The following is a 27,644-nucleotide window of genomic DNA, read 5'->3' on the forward strand; positions in this document are numbered from 1 at the left end:
TAAAATATTTTATTAACTCAAAATTAATAAAGTCCAACCGCAATGAAATGGTGTTACAACCACTAAAAGTTGCAAACACGGTGGCTACCACGCACTCGATCATTTCAACCAGCAACGGATCGTAACCACAACACAGCAAACAGTTGTCAGTTACCCCGTCAGTCGTCTGATTCCAGTCATTGACTTTCGAACATCAAGTTTCGCGGCTCTTTTGGTTTGTGTTACACTGTTTAATATGGAAATAGGGGTTTATTTGTTGTCATATATTTAGATAGCTTTGTCCTCCGCAATTGAAACCTAGGGCCATTAAACCATGGTAGACCATTTAGTAAATGGTGTCTTTATGATAGTCAAATGTCCAGAGGGGCCAAGTTATTTGAAGTTTTAATAAAGTATGAAGAAGGACGTGGCTTTGTTATAGTTATAGTAAGTAAATAAAGTACACAATCTGTTATTGGTAACAGTTTTCGATGAAGCCTATTTACAAAGGAAGCAATGGCTAGTGAACAATTGCTTTTGCCTACAGAACTCTGCACGATTATTCGGCCTTTTACAAACTTGTTAGTGACGGGTCGTTACTATTTGTGGTGTACCCCCGACTGCTAGCTAGTTTCAGTTTGTGGCTTCGCCCGCATGAAACTTGTACTTTTTAACTGCCAGTTTATGGTAATTAGTTTACTTACTTACATGCAAATGGTCGACGAAATTCTCGAGCCTATAAAATTGAAGTCGGCGAGGAAAACTTGCATCCGAATTGAGAATTTCTGAGGCAATAATTTGGACTGAGTTTCGTGTTTTCTAAGCAGACTCAGGCACAGAGACATTTAAATTAAAATTTCTTCTTAGAAGCGTGCAGAGCCAGATGTTGGATTTCCTTTTAAATCTAAGCAGGTAAATACTTACATTGCCCTATGAATCTCATGATTAAACAGATTCGAGGAACGAGGAACTACATAGGAGTATTTTTATTTACGATCAACACATGTGGAATTGGAAGTATATTCTTGGGTAGGTTCTTTAATTTTATATAAGTAGAAGTTTATCCAGAACTTTATTAAAAGTAGGTACATTTTCAGAAAGGAATGTTTTATATGTAGTTCAGGAAATTGCAGTCTAAAGGTGGATTTACATGAGACGAGCGAATGCTCATTCTATCCCCACTATGTCAAATTATTTTAGTGTAAACAGGCGTAGAGCATTCTTTCGTTGTTCTGAGTGCGTTCGCAAAGTTTCTATGGAATATTCTAAGAATGCTCGCTCGCTTGATGTAAACGCCGCTAGAGCGCGCGAACAGTTACTTAGAGCGTTCTTGCGTGTTCGAACGTGCTCGCGCCCCTGAGCGGTCTTTTCAAAGCGTTCTTGTGTTCTAGCGAAAGAATGCTCTTGTTCTAGCTCTAGCTCTATGTTCTTTTCATGTAAATCCACCTTTAGGGTGCGTCCACATCTGGCGAATGTGCCGCGAATGAGCAGCTCGCGAGCCGTTTGCGACCTGCCCGCGAGCTGCGCGCGTGCAGTCACTGCAACAGCTTGGTGCGCCTCTTTAGCGCAACTCATGCAAGGCTCGTATAGAGCGCGCGAGCGGCGCGCGAGCGCCGCGCGATCTGCGCGCACTCAGTTCTCGCCCTTACAGTTCCGTTTATTATTTAATAAAGAGCGCGTCGCGCGCCGCCTGCGCGCTGATTGCGTACGGCGCGTAGGTCGCGCGCGAACTGCGCGCGGGCGGCGCAGAAGCGGCGCACGAACAAAAATGCACGCGCGCAGCTCGCGGGCAGGTCGCAAACCGCTCGCGAGCTGCACATTCGCGGCACATTCGCCAGATGTGGACGCACCCTTATGGTGCACATGACAGTATGGCTATTGTTTGTAGGTACCTAGTTAGGCATGATCAACGTAAGCTGTCCCCATTCCTACAAAAGCTTTCATGCTATACTACAACATCCATACAATCAAGTAATTTACAGACATCGGAGACAGACTAAAACGTATTTTTTAATTTTGTTAACCAGTCACCGCTGTGACATATGGGCAGGCACGAGCCTAGGCCTTTGTTTCGCTCGTTGGAAACATGAAACACACTATTTTGTTTGTATGCTTTAGTTCCACCGTAGATAAGGCACAACTGCTTCAAAAGCGCAGGAAAATAAGAATAGCCAACTTTTGGAAATGGAACAGCGCTGCATTCGTTTGTTTGATACAAAGTTTTTAAGTTTCACAATGGAAACGAGAGAATTGAAGAGCAAAAAGCATCCGGATTAAAACATTGTTATAAATGGAGTCACATAATTTCCACTGCATTTTTCGAATAAACGTAACTCAAACAGCGAAAAATTCTGGAAATGTGAAAAGGGCGTAAAGGCCGGTGTCTAAGCTACTTTGTTGGCAGTATATTTTTTAAAGGGAAAATGAGTAGACAAGCCATCGACAGAGGCGTCATGAAAAACTGCCATAAACCAGTTTCTGACATCAGAACATAACAATAACCCGAAATTCGATCTTTATATCCCCAAATATCACTTCTCACCTATCCATTAATTGCCATGTCTACCACAACAAACATCAACAACATCCACCGTTCAATTACCGACACATGTATCCGCCAATAGGCAGAGCATTGTCAATATCCGCGCAAACACTTGAGCGCGTCGTGCGACTAATTTCACGGCGGTCCGCGCCGATGAGAGCGCTTTAAATCACCTCGTTACGGCTGCCGTTTGATATGAGTTACGTGCTAGCTTTAATTAGAGCTGACTTATCATGGGTTAGTAGGCAGTACTTTACTAGGTACTGATTTTAAACCAAAATTGATGATGGCCGGTTTCAAAATTTGGGATTAGCTTTTGAAAAACCCTCTGAAAATTTGTAAGGTCATAGCAAAATTACACTATTTCTTTACACAATATATTCTCAAAATCAAAGGGTCAGTTGGCTCATTATATACGTGCTAAGGATTTCTAAAGATGACGGAATACTTAGCTATACCTATCAACGATATAAATGGCTGGCTATTATTTCCGCAGACTAATAGTTCAAATTAAAATCGAATCCGAACCGTACCATGAAAATTGAGTAATTACAGGGATATCATCTATATACCTACCTTTATATGTACATAGAACAGCCACAGCTATCCGAAAATCCAATGCAATTCTCGCCTATACGCAAGCAATTTGCATCGTCAGCTTTTTCACACCGATCCATTTCACCGTATCGCTGACTAAATTGGAAGGTGAGTACCGAGCTTTATAATCAGTCAGTGGGAGAACAGGTTCATTTACATGACGAGCTAATTCCGCGCTGTGTACACGAATAATTGCTGTAGTCAACTTTAGAACAACTACGGCGCAAAATTTCGTATTGTCGTGGAAGCTTGCAAATTGTTCCTGTATTTTCTTTGTTCGAATTTCCCCTGTTTACGCGACACGCTAGGAAGTAGAGGGGCGGAGGGTGGCGAGGGGAGGCAGGAAGGTTAGACGTTAAAAGAAAGAAGCTCGGGATTGCAGGTGTTTTATTGCGGTCCGGCGCTTGTTATGTGAAACCCTACAGGTTTTCCCTTTGCATTTTTTGCGATACCTTTAGTTACGCATACAATTTCCCTTTCGGTGTCCTCAGGTGCACGTGTCCAGTTACGAGGATCACATAAAACTTTTATTAACTCGAGCTGGACTTTTATAGTTGGAAATAAAAATGTAAATTCCACTAATCCTACTTTTTAAACTTACTGGGGCTTAAACCCCTGCATTTGCATCTTCCACTTACAGAGCCATTAAGAAATCGCGAAACTTCCAAACAACCCTAATTGTCCATACCACAAACTCACCTTCATTAAAAACTGCTGAACCCTACAGAATTACGGCAGCATGAATATTTAGCAGTTATTTGCCTTCCGCACTCTGGACTGCTCAAATTGCACAAATAGTTGCCAACGCCCGCACCGATATTAGCATAAAATGAGCTTTTATTATGAGCATGCTAAGTTAGCAGACGGCCGCGGTAGACCGCCACGTTGCCTCCAACACATTATAAATCCTTACTAATATTATAAATCGGAAAGAGAGTTTGTTTGTTTGTTTGTTTGTTTGTTTGTTTGTTCCGCTTTCACGCCGTAACTACTGAACCGATTGCTTTGAAATTTTGCAGACGTAAAGTTAGAAGTCCGGATTAAATAATAGGGTACTTTTTATCCCGAAAAAAATAGATATTCCCGAGGGAAAACAAAAATATTGTTTGCTTGATGGATGGATTGTAGATGGCGCGGTGTGTCGTTTAAAAAATGATACGATAATGAATCCTCGAAAATGAGGAATTCCCGAGGGATGATGTACAATTTGTTTAATCGTCTAATAAACTGTTTTTTTTACATCTATATATATATATTGCAAACGAATATGAACATATAAATTTAGAAGCTAAATGATACGATAATGAATCTTCGAAAATGAGGAATTCCCGAGGGATGACGTACAATTTGTTTTATCGTCTTAACTGTTTTTTTTACATCTACTTATCCTGAAATAACTATAATTCAACGAATTACTAATTGGTATAAGTATTAGTTAAGTTATTTAGTTCTTGAGGTATGCGATAGATGGCGCTGGGTGTTTTTAAAACGTGGTAACGATGTGTTTTTAAAATACGTAAGAATTGGAATGATAGCTTTTTAAAACGTGGTGACGTTGTTTTTTTTAAGATACGTAAGAAGTGCAATGATATCTCGCGCTTTAACCTGTAGCTCATTGTTCAATCGCGAGCTTCCCGATAGCTCGATAGATGGCGTTGTGCTTTTCTGTATCGCGGTGTTAAGGTTCGCCGCGAATTAGTCTTAAGGTGTTTTGAAATAAATATTTTTTTTTTGTACTCGCTCTAGAAGCAGTGTCTAACACTCATACACTTATTCGGTGCACTTTTCGACTCATTTACTTGCTGTTTTATTTTCGCTTTTTTTGGTTCCTACCATTTTACACTGAATTGTGTATTTTATAGATTTTAGGTTTTAAGCAGTAGCTGTATAATAGTTAGGTTTAGTTAGTTTAGTGCTTTTTTTCTAGGTAGATATCTAAAGTAGTTATTGTTTTTTCGATAGGTTAGGTTAGGTTAGTTTAGTTTTTTTCGTGGTTTAGATTCTTATAGTTTAGTTTGGGATTTTAGTTTAGTTTAGGTTTATAGTTTATACTCATATTTTCACAATGCCTCGCAAACGCAAATCTAATTTGTCGAGCACCTCATCTAAAGCTCGGGCAATGAAAATTGCCCGATCTCAAGAATCGTCTCTCCATGCTGAATTAAGAAGGCGCGAACAAGCAGAGCGTCAGGCTGCTTCGAGAGCTGCTGAGCTACCATCTCAGCGCCAGCAAAGACTTGAGGAGCAAGCCGCTCGCCAAGCTTCTTTGAGGGCTTCTGAGAATGATATTCGTACTCAAGTCCGTTTATCGCAACAGGCTCAACGTCAGACAGCACTAAGGGCGTTAGAGTCACCTCTTCAAACGCAGCTACGTTTGGAAGAGCAAGTAGAAAGACAAGCTGTTTTGAGAGCTAACGAGACGCCCCTTGAAACACAGCTTCGTTTAGAGGAGCAAGCAGAAAGACAAGCCGTTTTGAGAGCTAACGAGACGCCCCATGAAACACAGCTTCGTTTAGAGGAGCAAGCAGAAAGACAAGCCGTTTTGAGAGCTAACGAGACTCCCCTTGAAACACAGCTTCGTTTAGAGGAGCAAACAGAAAGACAAGCTATTTTGAGAGCTAATGAGACGCCTCTTCAAACGCAACAACGTTTAGAGGAGCAAGCTGGGCGACAGGCAGCTTCTAGAATGGCGGAGACTCCAGAAGAGTCTCTGGCGAGAAGAACCGCGCATGCAGAAATGCAAGCAGAACGGCGTCGAGCTTTTATGAAAAATACTTGGTCTGTGTTTAATAATACTGCATTTGAATACGATCCTTTGATCGATTACAAAAACCATTCCTTGGTCGTCATCGGGTTAATGAATAAAAAATGTAGGTTTTGTGATGCCCTTAAATGGAAGGACGAAACGGCAGGTCTCTGTTGTGTCAATGGGAAAGTACGTATTCCTACATTGGATGCACCAGAAGAACCCCTCAAAACTCTTCTTTTATATGACTCCGATGAGTCACGGCGCTTTTTAAATAGGATTCGAAAATATAATTCCTGTTTCCAGATGACATCTTTCGGGGTAGACCGGGAAATAATCATGCCCGGATTTTCACCAACTTTTACTATCCAGGGCCAAGTTTACCACAGGATCGGTTCTATGCTTCCCGCGGCCAATGAACAACATAAATTTCTTCAGATATATTTCATGGGAGATGAAGATAATGAAGCAGATCGGCGATGTCAGTACATTCAAGGAGTTGAGAGGGAAATCGTACTAAAAATCCAAAGAATGTTGCATGAGCACAATCGACTTATTAATACTTTTAAAACGGCGTTAGACCGCATGCCTCACGAACAATACAAATTGGTTATTCACGCAGATCGCACTCCGCATGGAGAACACGAGAGACGATTCAATGCGCCTCTCATCAATGATGTTGCTGCAGTGGTTTGTGGTGACTTTTCTTCATCACGCGACATCGTTCTCCGAGCGCATGATAATACTTTGACACGCGTACCCGATACTCACAAGTTCTATGACGCCCTTCAGTATCCCTTGATTTTCAGCAAAGGCCAAGAAGGTTATCATTTTGAGCTGCCATTAATCAACCCAACTACAGGTCAACCCATGCCTAATAAAAAAGTAACCTGTATGAACTTTTATGCTTATCACATGATGTTACGTGAGAATGATTTTAACTTGCTGCCCCGTTTCAGGCAAATTTTCCATCAGTTTTTAGTGGACATGTGGGTTAAAACAGAGAGCGAGCGCCTCCGTTATATAACTCTTAACCAAAAAAAATTACGAGCTGAACAATACATTCACCTGCAAGATGCAGTAAGTAACGATGCCAATGTAAATCCCAGTGATTTAGGAAAGATGGTTATTCTCCCATCAACTTTTATCAATAGCCCGCGCTACTTACACGAATATACGCAAGATGCTTTTGCATACGTACGCGCTCACGGCCGTCCCGATCTCTTTGTTACATTCACCTGCAACCCATCTTGGAAGGAGATAACCGATGAGTTAATGCCAGGTCAGAAACCAATTGACAGACACGACTTGATAGCGAGAGTATTCAGATTAAAAGTACAGAAACTTATGGGTGTCATTACCAAAGGTAAAGTATTTGGCGACGTGCAATGTTATATGTACTCCATCGAATGGCAGAAAAGGGGGCTGCCACATGTTCATATTTTGATTTGGCTCAAGGAGAAATTGCGACCTACCCACATTGACAATCTGATTAGCGCTGAAATTCCTGATCCTACAGAAGATAAGGAGTTGCACGACACTGTGGTTAAAAACATGATGCATGGTCCCTGTGGCATTCGTAACTCTACGTCACCGTGTATGAAGGAGGGGAAATGCACAAAAAAGTACCCGCGATCACTTATAAAAGACACTATCCACAATGAACAGGGCTATCCGTTATACAGAAGAAGATCACCTGAAGACGGGGGCCGAACGGTTACTATCAAAACCCGCAGCGGAGCTTTTGAAACTATGGACAATAGTTGGATTGTACCGTACTCGCCAATTTTATGTAAAATATTTAATGCCCATATAAATGTGGAGGCCTGCGGTTCCGTGCGCGCTATCAAATATATTTGTAAATATATTAACAAAGGAACCGATCAAGCCGTGTTCAATTTTATACAGGAAGCTGGATCGTCTGTCTTAAACGAAGTGCAAGCTTTCCAACAGGGGCGTTATGTGAGCAGCAATGAGGCAGCATGGCGACTTTTAGGATTCCCATTACATGAAAGGCACCCCACTGTCACTCACTTGGCCGTGCATTTAGAAAACGGAGAGCGTGTGTATTTTAATGAAAGCAATTTTCATGATAGAATGGCGTCTCCGCCAAAGACAACACTGACCGCATTTTTCCATCTTTGCCAAATCGACCCATTTGCAAAAACTCTTTTGTATTCAGAGGTTCCCCGATACTATACATGGAATGCCTCTAGAAAAGAGTGGAAACGTCGCATTCAAGGCACCCCAGTAGAAAACTGGCCCGGGGTAAAATCAGGGGATGCTCTTGGTCGTGTATATACTGTTCACGTGTGCAATTTTGAGTGTTTTTGTTTAAGAATGCTTCTGCACCATGTTCGTGGACCAACTAGCCACAGGGACCTTAAAATTGTGAACGGTCAAGAGTGCGCAACATACAGAGAGGCATGTGAAGTTCTTGGTCTGTTGGAGAATGATAATCATTGGGAGGAAACCATGATAGAAGCAGTTCAATGCAGATCACCTACAAAAATAAGAGAGTTGTTTGCAACCTTGATCTCAACCTGCGGTGTTGCTAATCCTCAACAGCTATGGGAAAAATATAAAAATGATATGGCAGAAGATATTTTAAAAAGATTGCAGATGACACATCCGGACATCACGTACAATGATTTTATTTACAACGAGGCTCTCACTAAAATAGAAAATAAAACTATGGAAATAATCGGTAAAAAATTGAGTGAATTTGGAATGACTAGCCCACAACGATCAGAAGAAAGCGTAAATGACATCGCCAGAGAGCTAGATTATAATGCTACTATACTGCAACAACAAGTAAATGACATGGTCCCACAATTGTTACCCGAGCAAAAAACTGTATTCGACGAAGTAACACGCTACGTAGAGTCAGGGAATGGCGCACTTTTCTTTCTTGATGCTCCGGGGGGTACTGGAAAAACTTTTTTACTGAATCTTCTTCTGGCTCATGTCAGAAAGGATAAAAACATTGCAGTAGCCGTTGCTTCCTCTGGAATTGCTGCCACGCTGCTCACAGGAGGACGAACTGCGCACTCCGTTTTGAAACTGCCTCTAAATCTTGCTCAAGAGGAATCCCCAATCTGTAATTTTAGTAAAAATAGTGGTCGAGCCGCGATGCTGCGCCAGTGTAAGCTGTTAGTTTGGGATGAGTGTACCATGTCGCACAAAGGAGCTATTGAAGCTCTCAATAGGACTTTGCAGGATATAAGGGACTGCAAGAGCATAATGGGAGGATTGGTAGTTTTATTAGCAGGTGACTTCCGGCAAACACTGCCAGTCATACAAAGGGGGACTCCAGCAGATGAAATACAAGCTTGCCTAAAATCTTCCAAGTTGTGGGACCATGTCATAAAGTTTAAATTAACCACAAACATGCGAGTGCGATTATTCAATGACATTCAATCGGGTAATTACGCGGAAACATTGTTAAAAATCGGTGATGGGAAAATGACAGTAGATGCAGAGGGAATGATAACTTTAACGGAAGAGTTTTGTAATGTTGTGGGCAGCGAATCGGAGTTGGTAGCAAAAGTTTATACTGACTTACACGCTCATATAAATGATGATCAATGGCTCTGCGAACGCGCAATATTAGCACCAAAAAATGAAACGGTCACTAAAATAAATGAAAATATTTTGAATGAAGTTATGGGAGAAAATACTGAATATTTATCTGTAGACACAGTGATAGAAACAGAACATAGTGCCTCATATCCTGTGGAGTTTTTAAATTCTTTGGAATTATCTGGGGTGCCTTCTCATAAATTAAAACTAAAAGTAGGTGTTCCGGTGATGCTCATGCGTAATCTCGATGCCCCTAGACTGTGTAATGGTACCAGGCTGCGTGTCACTCAGCTTGGGCGGAACATTATTACAGCCACTATTTTAACTGGCGCAGCAAAGGGTGAAAGTGTACTCATTCCTCGGATTCCGATTATTCCAACAGACCTCCCATTTCAATTTAAAAGACTTCAATTTCCTATAAGGGTTTCATTTGCAATGACCATTAATAAAGCACAAGGCCAAACTCTAAGGGTTGCTGGAGTACACTTAGAAAAACATTGTTTTTCCCATGGTCAACTCTATGTAGCGTGTTCCCGGGTTTCCAGTGCCCAAAATCTGCATGTTTTTGCTCCACAAGGGAAAACGTATAATATAGTGTACCATTCAGTTTTGGTTTAATAACTAATCTTATCCAGCGTTACATCGCGCTTCTTAGATTTTTCCGTGGGAATGAGAAGTTTTCTTATAGTTGTGATTTATACCGCAATATAACCGAATTCCACGCGGGCGAAGCCGCGGGCGGAAAGCTAGTGTGTTTAATATTGTGAAGACACGTTGCCAGGGTTTGGTTTTGATGCACGTCTCGTGTGGTGGCTTCGGGCTTGCAATTGCAATATGATAAACCTAAGGGAAAATAAACGATCGTAAGCTTTTGAAAGCGGTGTCGGTTAACAAAAATATGTAGCCGGCTAATATACTCTTATACCTAAGTACCTATGTAACACTTTCTTTCTTACAAAATAACTTTTTCCCATATCTTTTGTAAGGTAGACTTGACACTGCTAAGCAGGGGCATATTTCTGTGTACGGTCTATTTATTTGGGAGTATAACAAAAACGATTCCCTTGAGCGACTTTTACGATTTGCGTGGGATGAAAAAACCGCTAAAGGTCTGTTCTTTATATCCCAGGTCAGCGAGGAAGGAAGTTATTTACGACGTACAATACTTTAGGACTTCGTTCAATGGTTTTCCGGTGGACCATAAGGATACAATTTAGGAATCTTGTATAATATCTATAGTTACAGAAATAAACGTAATTAGCTTGCAGATTTGAGAAGATTTTTTTGATAAAAAACTAAGTCGAACTAACTGATCCATAAGAGCTTAGAGAAGTTTCCAAAGTAATTCTCAGAAAACAATTTCGAAATCAAGAACACGCTCATGTCCCTTTTTTCCTCACCTTTTCCTTATCCAGCAAAAAGGAAAAGTCCACCAAATGAATCTTAATCATTGAACGATCCGTCGAAACGACGACGAAGTTAACTTAGGGGTGGAAACTTTTGTACAAACTAGACACAACTTCTTGGTCATCGCTCTTGGATTTTCTTACCTTTTCGACGGCGAAAAGTTAGTCAAGAAACTGTACAAAGTCCAATAGTCCCACACTTATAGAATCAAGATGGCGTTTGAAAAAATACACCCATAAACATGACATCAAGTACTTTTTTATTTTGCATGAGAGCCTACTTAAAAGCTGAATAACAAGCGGGAACAAAACAAGAAATTCGTGGAAATGTTCTAACTTTGCTAATAAAGCCAAGTTTGCCAGGAATTGCGTAAACTAAATTTGTTGGAGCACCGTGACCGCATCATATATCTCATTTATTTCATTTGCCACGGTACCCAAATAGCTTGAAGTTCTCAATGTGGTCCTATGGTTGCCTAGGGAAGCGTTGCTTGTTGCGACGGAATAGGATGGTCGTAAAATGTCTGCGTACAGAAGGACCACTTTAATAATTCCACGAATGACCTGAAATCTTGGTAGTGGTTAACTCTGCTTTAGTGGTTTACAGAACAATTTTATGAGTCTGTCTGGAATCTGCTGGGTGCATCAGGTATTCATAATCATTATTGGCAGAACAAGCCTTCAGCTTAATAATTTTCTACGAAGAGATTTATTGCTATTGATTGATCTACTATTTGTGATATAAGGATTTAATGACTCGGTGATAGTGGACCTTCTACATAAATCTTATGCAGTGATATCGTCTTCGCATCTTGCTTGGGGCTCACTGGCGGACGAAGGAACACATCGCAACAGCTGCTACTGCACCGACGTAATATATTATTTACCTTATATTGGACGTTTTATTGGACACCATTAAAAATGAATCGTTTATGTAGCAGATGCCTTTTACTTTCTTTTGAAATGGTGTTTGTTTTATCATTACTCGACTTCCGAGTGTAGAAAGGTTTATAACGACTGAAATATGCGCTTCAAATGTGCATTAAGCAATGTATCTTTATTTACAATTAATACAACTTAATCCTAATCTTGCAGAAAGTATTTAAACCTCTAGCATTATTCCTGGGCCCCGATTCTCCTAAGTTAATAATGTCAAAATCGAATAGAAATCTAATCGCAATATGATCGTAATAGCAGTTTTAACCATATCGGGCATTCTGCTACTAATAAAAGACCAATCGTATTCGATTGACATTTGATTGGTGTGCGATTGGTCTGCTATTTTGATGATTTTGGTCTATGCGGTAGTTTGCTGTACAATCATTTTGCAATCGTAAATCATTTGCAGACAAAATGATTCATTATTGAATGACAGAAAAGGATAAAAACGTTTATTTCAAAGAAAAAATAGCGGAATGCCACATACGCTTCAATCGTAATCGAGTCGGGATTGGATCTCAGTCGAATCGAGTCGAACGTCAATCGAAGGTCGCTTAAGTAAAATTAGGAGAATCGGGCCCCAGAAATTATCATCAATTGTGTTTTAATCCAGTTTCCGTCAAAAGCTTCGAATTAAAAGCAGGATTGTGTGACAAAGGCGCCGTTTATTCAATCTACTCTTACATTAGGATTCCGAGTTGATCTTGGCAGCTTAGCTTACCATAAAGCGATATTCTTGGTCGTCGCTTGCACAGCTGCCGTTGTGATTATTCAAATTTCTTCGGCTTCACGTTTAAGATGCCGCGAATAAATAGATATAAAACCAATGTAGCCTTTACTGGTTATTTTGTTTCGCAATAAATTGTGCATGTTTCCAATTCCTGTTATGCTACGTCTTTTTAGCTTTACTTTTTTGTCTGTTCGCTATTTAATACCCAGATTTTTTTTGTCTTATTATGACGAATTAGATTCTCGTTTATTATATTAAATAGTAATCAGATAACTTCACGATCAGAGCGGTAGGTAGGTATACAAACGATTGAAACATCAAATTGAATGTATACAATTTTAAAATCTCCTACTTATAAGCTTCCATAATCTTCTACTTACCAAAACACACACGTCGTTTCTATTGAAAAGCGATTTGTCTAAATCATTACGTACCTACTACTAAAAGTCACGGCACCAAGAGCCGATAAGAACTACTAAAGAACCTTTTACCAATGGTTATTTACTTAGTCAACTTTGTAAGGTATTAAAACGTTCATCATGACATAGAAAAAAGGTATAGTAAAATAAATTGGAATAAAATCATTCATTCATATTTTCAATCAGGTCTGAATTGTGTTGACTATCATCCATTTTTAGATTTTATTTACGATTCGCGAACTCTGACCTTCTCAGCTTAAAATATTTGTTTTTCGACAGTCGGAAGCTTTGGCTCAACATCTATTTTAAGACAGAGTCTTTAATTTGTCAAGACATCTCTTCTTAACAAGTTATTTACAGATGGGTAATCGGAGATAATTAAATGTTGTTAGAACTGTTTCAGTGATTAAATTTAACGGCTTAGCAACAAAAAAAAATGATGACACATGCTAAGCCAGGAAGGGTGTGAGTAAAAATTTGGATTTCAATGAGTCACCATTGATGAATCATGCCGAATAGAATATTATTATATAATGTATTCACAGCTTTATAGGAAGTGCTAGACCGGACGATGTTCCGTTCGATTAATAAAATTTTGTTTGTATGTTTCTGTAACAAGAAAGTATAATTTATGTCTTGAGCGTTCTACTTTTATTTCCTACAACCAGTATCCGGATTGGTCTTGATTTACTTACATGTGCATACCAAATACAAGTCCTTATTTGTAAAAAATAGATTTGTTTGGAAACTGTCCCCAACTCCGAAGTTGCCTACAATTTGCTCAAACTTTAATGTTGGTCCTTCGACCCGGAAATATCCCAACGATGCATACCCCCAACTATTCCCGATACAGTCAAAAATAATGTAGTTTCACGCTCAAAAATAACTTTTCGTACATCCTCCCCTATCATGTGCCGCCTCCATATTTTAGTCAACAGGCTATCAGCGTCATAAATCAAACATTGTAACGGCGTACCGCAGGGATCTATTTATACCAAGTGACTAGGCAAAACTGTCCCTTGTATGGTAATCCTGACTTCTTTTGAAGCGAGATTCTGTAATTACCGGTAAACACAGAGCGCCCCGGTAATGTCGACTTTGCGCTTTGCGGTTTTAATGACGACACAAATTTATGCCCAAATCAAGGAGGCAATGGATGGAGCGGTGTTTTGCGCTGTTGTACAATCAGTGAGAGAGTACATAAATGTGATGTTGTGTTTAATTGAGTTTTTCGAGATAGATAGACAGTTTGTGAACACTTGAATTGAATTATTGACTGTAGCTTCTTTATAAGCATGTAGATAAACAATAAGTACTAATAAACAATAAAATTCAGTTCTTAAATAAATAAAAAATAAATAAGATAGTCTGAGTAAAATAACAGAAAGATTCGGATATTCTATTGCTTTTCTTCCACTCAAATTGAGGTCGGTGTTATTATTATGAAGCGGATAACATTCGCCGTGTTTATCTGTTATCTTTTCTTCGCTTGAATGAATAATGCATTGCAAACATTGAGAATAAACAATCGTTTCACAAAGACTATAAACCGGCAATCAGCAACTATAGAAAGAAACATTCGTCATAAACCCGCTTCGAAACTTAATTTCGGAACGGAAGTTTTCCAAAATTAAAAGTTCAGAAAACCTGTTTACCTAAAGTTGATTTGCTTACTAGGTAGATTTTTGACAATAGCTATACATGTAATGTTAAATCCCTATCTCTGGTTAGTAAAACAAGTAGTAGATATATTATTGGGATCGGCCATAAATGGATGCAAAGAGTATTTAATCCTATTTATGCCTCACGGTAGCCCGATATTTATTCCACAAATAAAATTATTATATTCCCGTATAACTCTTCGAATCTACTTATCCGGAACCAAATGTTTACGGATAACATAAAGTAGAATGTGGATAATAAAATGTTGCTTTAGGACCAATTTTATGTTATATCAGATGTGGGATACTTACAGGATCATTTTGTGTCAGGGTTTTAGCATACGAGTATTAGCTTTTATGATGATAAATGAAAAGATTAAAAGCTTGCTACTTGTAAATTATAAAACTGGCTAGAAACTAGAAACATAATCACTTTTTTTGGCTTCCAAAAAGGGGAAAGATTCTCAATATTTTTTTTAAATGTAATGTAGTTATCATTACCCACCATGAAACTTTAAGCTAGTAAGCTTATCAAATATTTTGGCCCATGAATGTTGTGTCGTAATGCAACTGCGGTGTCGACTGGTTAACCTGATCATCAAAACCGAATTGATAGACAAAACATATTGACCCAATCGGTTTACCAATTAACTGTGTTGCGCAGTTCCTACTATTGTGTGGTTTTCATAACCATATAGGTAGGATAGGTACTGGATACAATGGACAAAGTACAAGAATTGTATTCGTCTGACCAACATTGTCGAACAAACAGAAATATTGAGGAGGGTGATGTGAAAATCTGACTTGAAGCGACGATAATGAGAATCTAATTCAATTTAATTCCTTAATTCCTTCCCAAATTTCTTCCAAAGCATTCATAAATCTTCAGGACGTATCTTAAAATTTCCCCGTTTTTAACATTCTAGTGACGTTGATGTTTCTTGAGAAAAATTACGAAATTCCTGTCACGTTGTAATATCATTTACATATAAATCTTTCTTGAGAAATGGTTGTCTTTTGAGCAGCGGTAACGTTTATTAGATTTTTCTCGCTTGAAACAAAAGACGACTCGGTATTTTGATATTCCGTTTGATACAGACGCGGACATTGTTTCTTATTCAAGGACTTAGAAACAAAATTGAGGAGATTAATTGGAAAAAAGTTTAATGGAACTCTTTAAATAGAACTAGAAGTCAGTATTTGTTTTTAACTGATACAGTACTCCACTGCTTTAAGTAATAACGAGTATCTGTTTGGTAGAGTCCAATAAAGGTTTTCTTAACTATTTTCTTTTGGCGTCCTTGTTTTAATTTAAGATTTTTATGCTATTTTTAAGGGACCAATGAAATCAATTTGACTCAAAGGTATGTAGAGAATTAACTTAAGGACTAAAAACCGCTGTCCTATTTAAATGCAATTTATATATTTATATTCTATTCAACTAGGTACACAATACAATGAAACAACTATATTATCAAAGTTGCAGACCAACCTCTCTCTTTATACCACTTAGAACAATACCTTAGCGTATAGCGTGGTGTATAATTTAAACTTGGGGGTGGCAACAGTTAGATCTGCATTGTTCACGTCCAGGCCAGGCTATCTCGTTTATGCTAATACTTTCTTAACAGATTAAAGCTTCGGAGAGAATTTGAATAGCGTTTGTATTAACTTTTGGCTGTTCGTGTATTATTTGTGGTTGGGTATTTAGAGGTTTAGGAAGCTGCGTATGTATTTTATTGCGACATATTTTATGATAAATTGGCCATTCCAATTAGTTTCAAGATACCTGTAAGTATATTTAAATGTAAATCAAAATACCGTTCAATTTTGTCACCAAAACAAGTTTAATGTTTAAAATATTTTCAAAGAATTAAAATTTTCTGTTTATTAAAATTCTCCACATAATTGACGTTTCGAACCTCAACATTTTATCACATTTAGAATAGGTAACATTCTTGTGTTAGGGAAGACCTCGCCGATCGATGGAGGCGCCCTCTCGCGGTTTATGTAGCGGAAACCGAGTCGCCCCACGACTTGGCTGTGCTGTGCCGTCAGCTAACATTTGCGTGTAGAAGGACCACAGCTTAAACTTTGTAACAAGCTCAACTGCTTTAAGTCAGTGTAAACCATTTATTTGAACTTGCCAGGAGACGGTTAAGGAAGAATTTCTCTTTTCATAATTTCTTATAGTTTGCTATATGTGGTAACTAATTTCGAGTTGTAATCCCAATTTCATAATTCTATAACAGCTATTTAAATACTTCAAACTAAAATAATGATATACTGTCAATGAAAAGCATGACCAAAAATGGGAGATGAGAAAACCTATTCAACCAAAATATGTGTCTAGTGATTTTCTTCAAAGGTCGTCCGTGACGGTATATTTATTAATAGACTGATACTTCTGTTGTTTTTATTCATTGGGTTCACAAAAGGAATACCCGCAGAGATATAGACAATGTTCTATTGTTGGAACATTGGCTATTTATAAAGAAAAAAGTAGCTTTATTACTTTATGATAAATTTTGTTTACAGGAAAACTTGCCTATTTACATTTTCTTCAGCTTTGATTTTTATGTAACATTTATATTTACTGTGTCGTATTGTATTGAGTTGGATATTTTTTTAAAATAAATCGTTTATTTTATTTAATAACCTCTTTCGATAATTAATCGCGCAAGTAGCTTCTGTTTTTTTTCTCGAATCAGTATACTTATAAATTAATAATGCTTGCACAGCACACTAACTTTTAACAACAATTTCCAATAATAAACAAAAATGTAAAGGTCATTTCAAATAAAATCAAATAATTTCCAAAAGCAATGTAGATCACAGCAAGCAAATACATTTCAAATTGAATTTTCCAATTTGACGAGTACGACAAATTGGTTCGTAACATCCCCCGCTTGAGATGGTTCGGTAGATAAGGTGTCAGAACGACTCACCCCTACACAATGATTGGGTCAATGTTGCTTTACAGTAAAGCCTTTACTTGCTTATCTTCGCTTTCCACGTGACCGGTGGAGATCGATTCAGTCTGCACTTTGATAAGGTTAGGTGCTCTTCGGGTTAAAGGTATCTGAAAGATTGGGTCGTCCAGATTTAAGTTATCTAACTGTGGATCCGTGGTCTTTTGATTAGAGATTAGAATTTGACAACATTAGCTTTATATAAATTGTGTACCTTTATACATCAACTGATGTAATCCGCAGTATGGATGTATGGATGTTCGTTCCTCTTTCGTGCAAAAACTACAAGATGGATTTTTATAAAATTTGCCGATAATGTAGATTAGGTATATAGAATATGACATAGGCTTTTTTATCCTGGTACGGGAAGTAGAAGCGGGTGAAACCGCTGGCAGAAGCTTGACTAATTTCTGTATGAATTTTAAAGCATATATAATGAAAAGGACCAGGATCGTAGGACCAAAGGACCATTTTATACTGACTTCATTAATATGATTGGGTTTGGGTAGACAATTTACATATAAATAGTTCATAAGTCAACAGAGCATTAAATTGGTATCATACCTTCTTGTATGATAATTTTGTTTTAAAATATTCCGATATTTATGAACTAGCCAATGTAAACGAATTAGTTTTACTATGGTTCTTTATAAGCTACCTTTAGGTACATAAATGGGAGGGCCAAAACAAAAATTACAGTGGTCATCGATGAACCAAAAATAAAGTAGTTCGGAATACATTCATAAATGCTATTGACTTGCAATATATCAAAGATAAATTAAAAAGATGTCGCCTCCTCTATTCACGTGAACAAAAGGAATGTAATTAAGAGCACATTCTCATAAGCGCTTAAAGATGCCATTAATTCCTTTGATACTAAATTCCTTAGCATAAGGAGACGGAATAGATGCTGAGATAGTCCGCATTCAAGTAGCGGTCTATAGATTTTAATAATTGACTGCATTGGAGCTATTGAAAGAGTTCTTGAGACATAGTTGATACCTACCTAAGTAGGTATCGATATGAGACGATACGATTTTATTTTTTAACTAGATATTGTCCTATTAGCTATTGTCTTACCTAATAGGTACTACCTAATGTTTTGAACGTACGGATGGTGATAGTGTTGTGTAAAATGTATAGGTGGGTACTAATATTATAAGACTGAAGTGTTTGTTTGTTTGATCGCGCTAATTTCAGGAACTACTGTTTTCTGGTCGTTTATGAAATATATGAAAAATTCTATAAGCTATTTTATTCTGTGCTTAATGGTTCCCACAAGACACGGGTGAAGCTAGTAAATGATTAAAATGTGTAGGTGTATAGACAAACATGAGATGTAGGTGAGTAAAATCTGGGAGGCCATGTGAAGGAATTAGATGTGAACGATATGAGACGTTTGATTTCACGTTCACTGGGCTGGAATCTAGCGAGCTTATGCTTCGGAATATTTTGTCGAAAGGGGAGACTTTCAATTTAAAACATGACTTGAGATGCGCGTAGTATATTTTGATATTTTACTTTGAGTAGTTGCACGCGTGTTAAGCAAAATGAGAGAATTTTGAAAAAAAAACACATAAATACTATTGTTAAAATTGAGTATAAACACCAAAGAACCCCTTTGCAAACGTGTTGTTAGTTAGAATAAGGGCGTGCATTTTTCGGAACAGTCCAATAACAGGTCTGGGCAGACAGACAGACATGGCAAATTATACGTCATGGTATCTTGTTTTACTACCAAAACCAAAAAACTAAGCCTTTGGGATAGCGAACCAACAATATGGAGATTGTTTTTTTCTATATTTTTTGTTGTGACGGCTTGTAATATGTCGCTGGTGAGGATTTGTAAAAGGAATGGTTAATCTCTCGTTTGGATGGTTGTTTTTGAAGTGGGAACAAAAAATCGTGTTACATATGCATTTACTTATTTATCAACACACGGGTTCAGTAGCTGTGTAAGCCAGCGCAGTAATTCCAAGTAGGTAGGTACATACTTTGTTACACAACAGAAAAAAAACAAATGAATGTTACCGTTCCATATTTTGGAAGTTGATAAAGGGATTATAGAGTCAAGCATCTACATAATATAGACCCGCTAATAACCCAGAAATCCGGGGAGTTTAAATTGAAAATTTTGGCCGAGGGACACGAATTTGATGGGACACAGAAGCATTCGTATAATTAACGCCTCGTACTTCATAAAGCGGAGATTTTTTTCCCTTTTTTCACCCTTATCCTGCGTACATGCTAGTGCTTTGAGAGCGTAGTTATATTTTCATACGTTAGTTGAGTGAACATTTTCAAGCGCTTTTAATGTTCATTTGATTTAATGCTTCTAATTCCTTGCTGTAATACCTGACCTTTTGTGCCCATTGATCTGTTCAAGGTACACTATCCATAAATAATGCTTTTAATTTATTTTATTTGAACATAAATTCTGGACATAGGCCTCTCCAAGTGCACGCCACTGAGATCGATTTTAAATTCTGAACATTTCTACTTAATAAAAATTACTTTCATTAGGCTGAATACACCTTTCGGATACAAATTCATCTGCAGTTGACACTTTACAGAACGTTCAGAAACGAATTAACGGACCATTATATTCGATATTCGTTTTTATTTCTTTGACAGCTTTCAACGAGAGAGCAAAGGGCTGACAAATCTAAATAAACAATTAGTTCGACGTGGCATGGGAGTGTTGACACTTTACGTTTACAATCTGTGAGAAATTGAGGGGTGTGAACTTGTGAACTATGGGTTGCTTTTGAAAGTTGATAACTGGTATGCTCCGACTATAAGACCAAAATATTAAAGTCCTACGCAATAATATTAACTGAATACTTAATCTATGATACAAATACAGCATGTAAGTAGGTATTTTAATATAAAAATCATATGAAGATGTGTCGTTAAAAAAAGAAAACTTTTTTCATTTCATCTTTTTTTCTAGTTATTGAGTAAAATGAAGGCTATACAAATATGTTAATGTTAAAAATATCTGTAATACGTACTTTTCAATAAGTGTTACGAGAAGACATTTCTTTTCCTGAATCAAACATCTTACATTCCAGTGCAACCAGCTGCAAGTGTGAATGAATTGGAGCGTCGCATCGTCGTAAATATTTATGGGGTCAGTTAAGATCTCGAAAACTACGCTGTTAGTGGGTTTAAAGTGTTAGTGGCGCAATCAATGTCACTTCACATTACGGCTGATGGCTCTCGACGTGTTTGCGGTCGGACACTGTATTCTGAACTTAATTGGAACTGAAGCAGTGAATAGTGAATGCAGAAAGTATTTTATTGCGTGGGAAATAAGTAAGGTTCTGTAAGATCTATATTTTTAATAGGGTACGCGTATAAGATCCGTTGTGTAGTAGGTGTGTGGTACTTTATTTATTTTACTAGCCGTTTTCCCGCAGTTTCACCCGCGTCCCGTGGGAGCTTCTGCCCGCACCGGGATAAAATATAGCCTATGATACTCGCAGATAATATAGCTTTCTAATGGTCAAAGAATAGTTAAAATCGGTCTAGTAGTTTTTGAGTTTATCCATTATAACCAAACAAACAAAGTTTTCCTCTTTATAATATTAGTATAGATAACTCAGTGCCTACTTTACTAAACATCATGAGTAATCAAATTACCCTGAATTAAAAAGATTGCAAACCATAAAATCTCATCGTACTTTTAACATAAATTAGAAGCAGTAAAGTACAAGAATTTAATTAAAGATACGATCTAAACTTATACAAGTTTGGCTTCGCAAAAACGAAGTGGGAGGAGACCTTTACTAAAGCATTTCCTTAAATTTCCTCGTTTTATCTACAAGATCGCGTTGATTGATTTTCGCGAAAAGTACTTTGTCTTCCAAATCTTGTATAGGCAGGTGCTTTTTAGGGTTCCGTAGCCAAAATGGCAAAAACGGAACCCTTATAGTTTCGTCATGTCCGTCTGTCCGTCTGTCCGTCTGTCCGTCTGTCCGTCTGTCACAGCCGATTTACTCGGAAACTATAAGTACTACAGTGATGAAATTTGATGGGAATATGTGTTGTATGAACCGCTACAAAAATATGACACTAAATAGTAAAAAAAAGAATTGGGGGTGGGGCCCCCCATACATGTAACTGAGGGATGAAATTTTTTTTTTCGATGTACATACCCGTGTGGGGTATCAATGGAAAGGTCTTTTAAAATGATATAAAGTTTTCTAAAAAACATTTTTCTTAAAGTGAACGGTTTTTGAGATATCAGCTCTCAAAGTCGTAAAAAGTATGTCCCCCCCCCTCTATTTTTATAACTACGGGGTATAAAATTCTAAAAAAAATAGAGGTGATGCATGCTAATTAACTCTTTCAACGATTTTTGGTTTGATCAAAGTATCTCTTATAGTTTTTGAGATAGGTTGATTTAACTGTAATTTACGGAACCCTTCGTGCACGAGTCCGACTCGCACTTGGCCGGTTTTTTTTATTACTTGACTCCATTTATCTTGGTCCTTCTGTTATCGGGTCGGTAACTATTACCTAATTGACATTTCGACAAAGGTACACACAGATGTCTTGGCCGTGTCCATGAACCTGATTAATTGTCCGCACATGTGTGTGACAGACCTTCTGTGAGAAAATAGAGAATACTATGTGAGGGATAATATCGTAGGACCAGATTCGAAGCTAGTCTATTTCGGTCCCTGTGATATATTAGCGCCTGTAAAAATAAATCAAGTGAAATACGAGCTACAAATGTAAGGGGTTCTTCCTCCATTTGTTGTTGTGGAAACCACTTTAGAAGCAATATGTTGTGAACAGCGTATCGCTTGAGAGGTTCTTAAGTTACACGTTTTAAATTAATAACGTAAACAGTTTCTCAAGCAGTTTGTTTATTTGATTTTGATGTGGTTTATCGATAGTTTGATTTATGATTTTCTGCACAAATTTAACACATTAAATTATTTTACGATTTATAAAGTTAACATACTTAGGTACAGGAAACCTTGTGAGAATTCGCTGATCAATATTTTTTGTAAACACTGAATAAATTGGTCTTGTATTTTTGTAGAAAGCAAAGTATGTTTATTTTTTACTAAGATCTATTTAATACTTTGACATTAATTTATCACCATACCACATCAACGTGCTAGAAATCACTTAAAACTTTGTAAAAAATGATAAAATATTAATTAAAACACATTTCAACATCGTAATATTTAGGCGTAATGATGCTTCAAAATTAAAATTAATTAATTCCGAAAGATCAGACACACGCGACTCTAATTAGCGCTAAGGCTACACGTAATTAGCTCTCGTAGGTCGTCATTAGTGCGATATATAGAGGTGAGTGTAGACAGTCTGGGTGTCGGGCAGCCATTGTATGGTCGAGGGCCCTGGAGACATCTCGAGCGTCGTGTGTGCTACGCCTTATTGAGTTGTACGGTTGTATGCCGCTAGTTTTGTGGAGTACGTGAGGCGTCTGGCCCACGTTTGGGACATAAATTCCGGATTATGACCCACCACTTCTGTAGATTAGGGCTTTAAAAGGGATGTGTTTGGGTCTTTATTGATAATTTTATAAATTATGAGGGTGACATTGTTTACAAGATATGAATTGATGATGAAGTTTCCATCCTATGTTGGTTTTGAATTTCGAAGACTGGTTGCGACCAAGGAATCCTATTGACTATAAAACGTTGAGGAGGATTTACTCAACATTGATTTCTGGTCAAAGACAAGTACGGAAGTTCATCGCACATCTACACGAGTAGTGGTAATTTGCTGGGACGCCTGAACTGGATAAATCATTATGTAAATATCCACTTGTATTCGTAACGAATACATCCGTCCGTTGCTGCTAAGCGATTTATGGGAACCTCGCAAAATAACCTAAATAGAATAATATCAACCTATACACTGAAGGAATAGGGTTCAGAATACATTAATGGTGGTTCAAAGGATACCCCGTTTGAAGCAGGTCGCTTGTCGCCCTTTGAGGAAGGACTCAAAGTGATAAATACAGCAAAATACCTTCACAAATTCAATATCGAATGTTTTTCTTTGTGTATGTTTCGATATAGTCAACTGTACGCATTGAAGTCAGTTCTATGTGAATATAAATAAATGGAGGAAAAAGGGCATGTACAGTTTTCTTATGAAAGCATAGTAGATAGTTCTTACTGGATGCAAAAATGAGTAGGTGTAGGGGCAGTTAAGATAGAAAGAAGCGAGTGATACCTAGGTTAGCACCTCTTTTCAAACCAACCATAATTCAAAATAATCTATGATCAACACCTATAACAAACCATACAAAACCAAAGATTAAGACGGCTAGACAAGCGGCAATCTATATTTAAACGTAGGCACTAACAGCGGCATCCTCTTACATTGTACACTTCCTTGCTCACGGCAGTTACGTCGCCTCCTGCAGGATGCATGAGCTCTATAAAACATATATTGACATGATGGAGCACCTCTATTCTGAAACAGCGGTAAAGTTTCGCGAGATCACAGTAGTATTTGAGGCTGCGTTCGAACCAAACTGCGAACATTACGCGTTTATTGTATTTCCACACGTTTTCACTTTTTCGTTCACATCTAACCGACGATATGAGATAATACCCTATGCATAGATGCTGACATTCGGCAGCTGATAGTCAGTTTCGTTTCTACGCAGCCTATGATCTGACCTTTTCTGTGCAGTTGACACTTGCTCGCAGTCAGTGCAAAAAATTATATCATCTCTTGAAAACTGACAGCTGTCAATTGCAGATAATTCGTGGTGAGACCTGGTGGGACCATACAGTGGGATAATAATGTAGGTATAGTTCGGTAAATGTCAGTGGTGCTGAAAGCTGTCGACCCTCTGTCCAGTGATGATTAAGAATTAACTATTTACCTTCTGAATAACTTATGCCTTGTAAAGTTGCTTACCGATTGTGGTAAGGCAAATAGACTAGTGCCATGTAGGCAGGTACATTATTTAGTCAAAACCCTTACGTGTCTATAAATAATAGTCAGCACAACGTTTCTACTAGAAATATTGAATTCAAATAGAAAGAAAAAGTAAAGGTACCTAAACATTACTTTCATGCTCTTATTCCCACCTTCCAGTTCCACGCATAAAAAGATAATTTCCCTTCGCACACAGAATAGGGCTCTTCTGTCCGCTACAGTCGTCGCGAACATCTGCGACTTCGTGTCGTTATAAATAAGATTTGTAGCGGCCAACATCTCCCACTTTACAATATGCAAGCAAAGTTAGCTTTGCAGGAAATTACCTTGTTCTAAGGAGTTCGTTTTATATGAGTATTATGTTAATCAAAAACGATATACATAGGTACTTATCGAGTCATTAGCACAAGTATATACTTATGAAATAATGTTTGAAAAAGTTGTACGTATATTTTTTGTAAGGACTAAGATCCTTTCCAAACTGCTCCGATTCCTTGCCAGTTTGCTCAGTTGTCATCAAAAATAAAAATAATCAATATCAGGACTAGTCATTTCCCTTCTTCACCATGAACTAATAACTTCCGAGCCCTTAGCTGCACGTGCCCTGATCACGGATTGCGTTGTCTCCGGCGCATTGAAATCGACAATATCCTCTGCGCTTCCCTCGTCCCCCTCCGGCCTTCGATCGACTCCGCGTGACTCCGACATGTGACATTCAACCACATTCCAACTCTTCACGAATTTTCCATGACGCGATGTGCGAATTTGCCGATATTTCACTACGTAAGCTCGAGTGCTCGAGTGCTTTTATCGATTACTCGATTTGGATACATGATTGATATTTTGAGAGGTTCTGTTGCTTAGCACCTACGTGTTTTCTATATTGAAAGTTGTTGCTGTGTAAGTATTGGTAGAGCCCTCACAAACTGCTTAGTAAAGTGTCGGCCAATAGTTTTTCGATGAAGCACGAGCACGAGGGTGAAACTGCTTGGGATAGCTCGTATCTAATTTAAATAAATGCCTATACGAATAGAAAACATTCAACAATAAACTTTAATTAATTCAAGGCACCACCTACACGCCATGCTTTAAGGGAACTTAAGGACTTTATATAATTACATTCTAAGTACCTCTTTAAAATTGATTAATCTTATTCTCACAATACCGTACCTTTCCTCCCAAGGATTCGGGCGTACTTGTGTAGTCTATATTTAGTTGTCAAAGGAACAAGAAACGTCCCATAACCCTGAATAATTTTAATTTAAATGCAAAATACGATCCCTAAATACGTCTTAAAGTTTACATATGCGTAGGTTGATGAAGAGCAATTAAGTTTGCTATAGTGTGATGTATTTTCATTGATGGAGATTTAAGAGCACCCTTTTGAAATGGAAAATTATTATTTAAGTTGTTTAATTTTAAGATCCAATACAAAATTACCGAATCTTTTCAACTTATATGGGGAAACCACACTCAAGCTTTGCAGACTCCTTCTCGGCTTTCAATGTAGAACATGCAAATTGCATTGTTTTCCTTCTTGTTTCAAGAACTTTTTGTAAAACTTAAGGAATCCTAACATAGCTGGCTTCGAACTTTTCAAGTTACATACTATTATATACCTATATCATGCACTTCAATTCAAAATCAAAATTGAAAGTTATCACATGTGACAGCTTAAAATCATTGTATTACACAGTTTAAATTGTAAGTATGTTGCTTCAACTTTGATAAAACATGTAAGTGCTAACCACAACCAGTGTACCCTACCATCCGTCAGTTTAAGTTAACAAATTGATATGGTATTATCGTTCGCCGCGGGCACTGCCCATTTGGCCCCATCAAGTGTCTATTTACTAATTTCGCCAGAGAGCCGGTGTCCTGCCCTCATGGCTGCAATAATAGCACTACGAAATTGCTGCAACCCAGCCGAGTATCATTGAGTTAGATCAGTTAATCCCCTCGGGTCGGCGGTTAATTCAGTGTCTGCACTGCGCTTGCGACGAATTTGCGTGCTTTGATTTTTTCTATCACTCATATTTGACACTATGAAAGCTTGTAACTAAAAATGTCGTATCAAATAGTTTACTTAGAAATCATTGTTAATAACAACAATGTACCCAAAAAGTTGTAAGTGATTTGGTTGCATGGAGATAGTTTCGACAATGAAAATTACGGAAAATGGCGTCGGGTGTGAGGCGGGTAAGAGCGACGTGGTGGTCGTTACAGTTCAGCCAGACAGGTTAGTGGAGGAGGTTAAGATAAGGAGTTCGTGCTACCTTTTTTTAGTGGCGAAATTGCCTTTTGGAGAAATAAAAAAAACATACAAATTAAGCGGCATTGTTAGACCTTTGTATTTTTGAAAACTCGAAACGAACAGACGAATGCACTCACTATTTTTGAAATATGTTTGTCTGCTTTGCATTCACAAATAGGATAGATCTAATCTCGCTTCACATTCAAAGTGAATCTGAGTTTCAATGATAAATTGCTAGTATCCCTTTCCGCGCCATCGTTGGTGATACAATACAACTGATACAAATTCTATCTATAGCAGACAAAACGACAGTTCAGTAACATCGATCGGTTTACGGGAATAGTTTGCATTATTAAGCGCTTCAACTGTTCTACAAACTATCGATTGTTTTCGTTTGAAATAAGAATAGTGTTGATAATCCTTTTTTAAGTGGACAACACTAATAAAAAACAAACAGCTTCGAATTTCGAATAAGAGGTTTCAAGTTTCGAATACTCTAATTAATGCTTCTCAAAAAAAAACAAAACATTTGAAATTGGAACGTGCGTTCCGACGCCCAAAAAGCATGCATGTGTATATTAAGTGACCAGCATTCCCTGAGGGCTCGTTCCGTACCGTCGACTTTTTAACGAGTTCCAACCTAATTTTGTAATTATTACTCAAATATTTTCATGTACGGTCGCCATCCGTGCCGTAAACGGGTGTAATACGGAAATTCTACGTGCTCCGAGGCGTTAGTTTACTCCGTTGTTTACTTTGCTATGCTCTGAATAATAAGTTATGCCGGGTCTACGTATAAGTTAGAAACAAAATAATGCTCATGTTTGTTGGTATAAGTTTAAACTTGTGTTACTATTTTAAAGTGTAACAAGTAA

General features: G+C 37.9%; 1 protein-coding gene across 7 annotated transcripts in view; it reads left to right on the plus strand.

Moving 5' to 3' along the window:
* The window catches only part of LOC110378445 (proton channel OtopLc), a 79,505-nt gene that overhangs the window by 8,672 nt on the left and 43,189 nt on the right, over nucleotides 1-27,644 (plus strand). The window contains exon 1 of one of the 7 annotated variants that reach the window (XM_064036494.1): nucleotides 26,469-26,754. The exons of the other annotated variants lie outside the window; for them this stretch is intronic. Within the exon in view, the coding sequence (XP_063892564.1) occupies nucleotides 26,660-26,754 (95 nt within the window). The 5' untranslated portion in view covers nucleotides 26,469-26,659. Of the gene's footprint in view, nucleotides 1-26,468; nucleotides 26,755-27,644 lie in introns of those variants that run through there. 7 annotated transcript variants of the gene reach the window in all.

The sequence above is a fragment of the Helicoverpa armigera genome, chromosome 10, assembly GCF_030705265.1.
Source record: "Helicoverpa armigera isolate CAAS_96S chromosome 10, ASM3070526v1, whole genome shotgun sequence".
NCBI lineage: Eukaryota > Metazoa > Arthropoda > Insecta > Lepidoptera > Noctuidae > Helicoverpa > Helicoverpa armigera.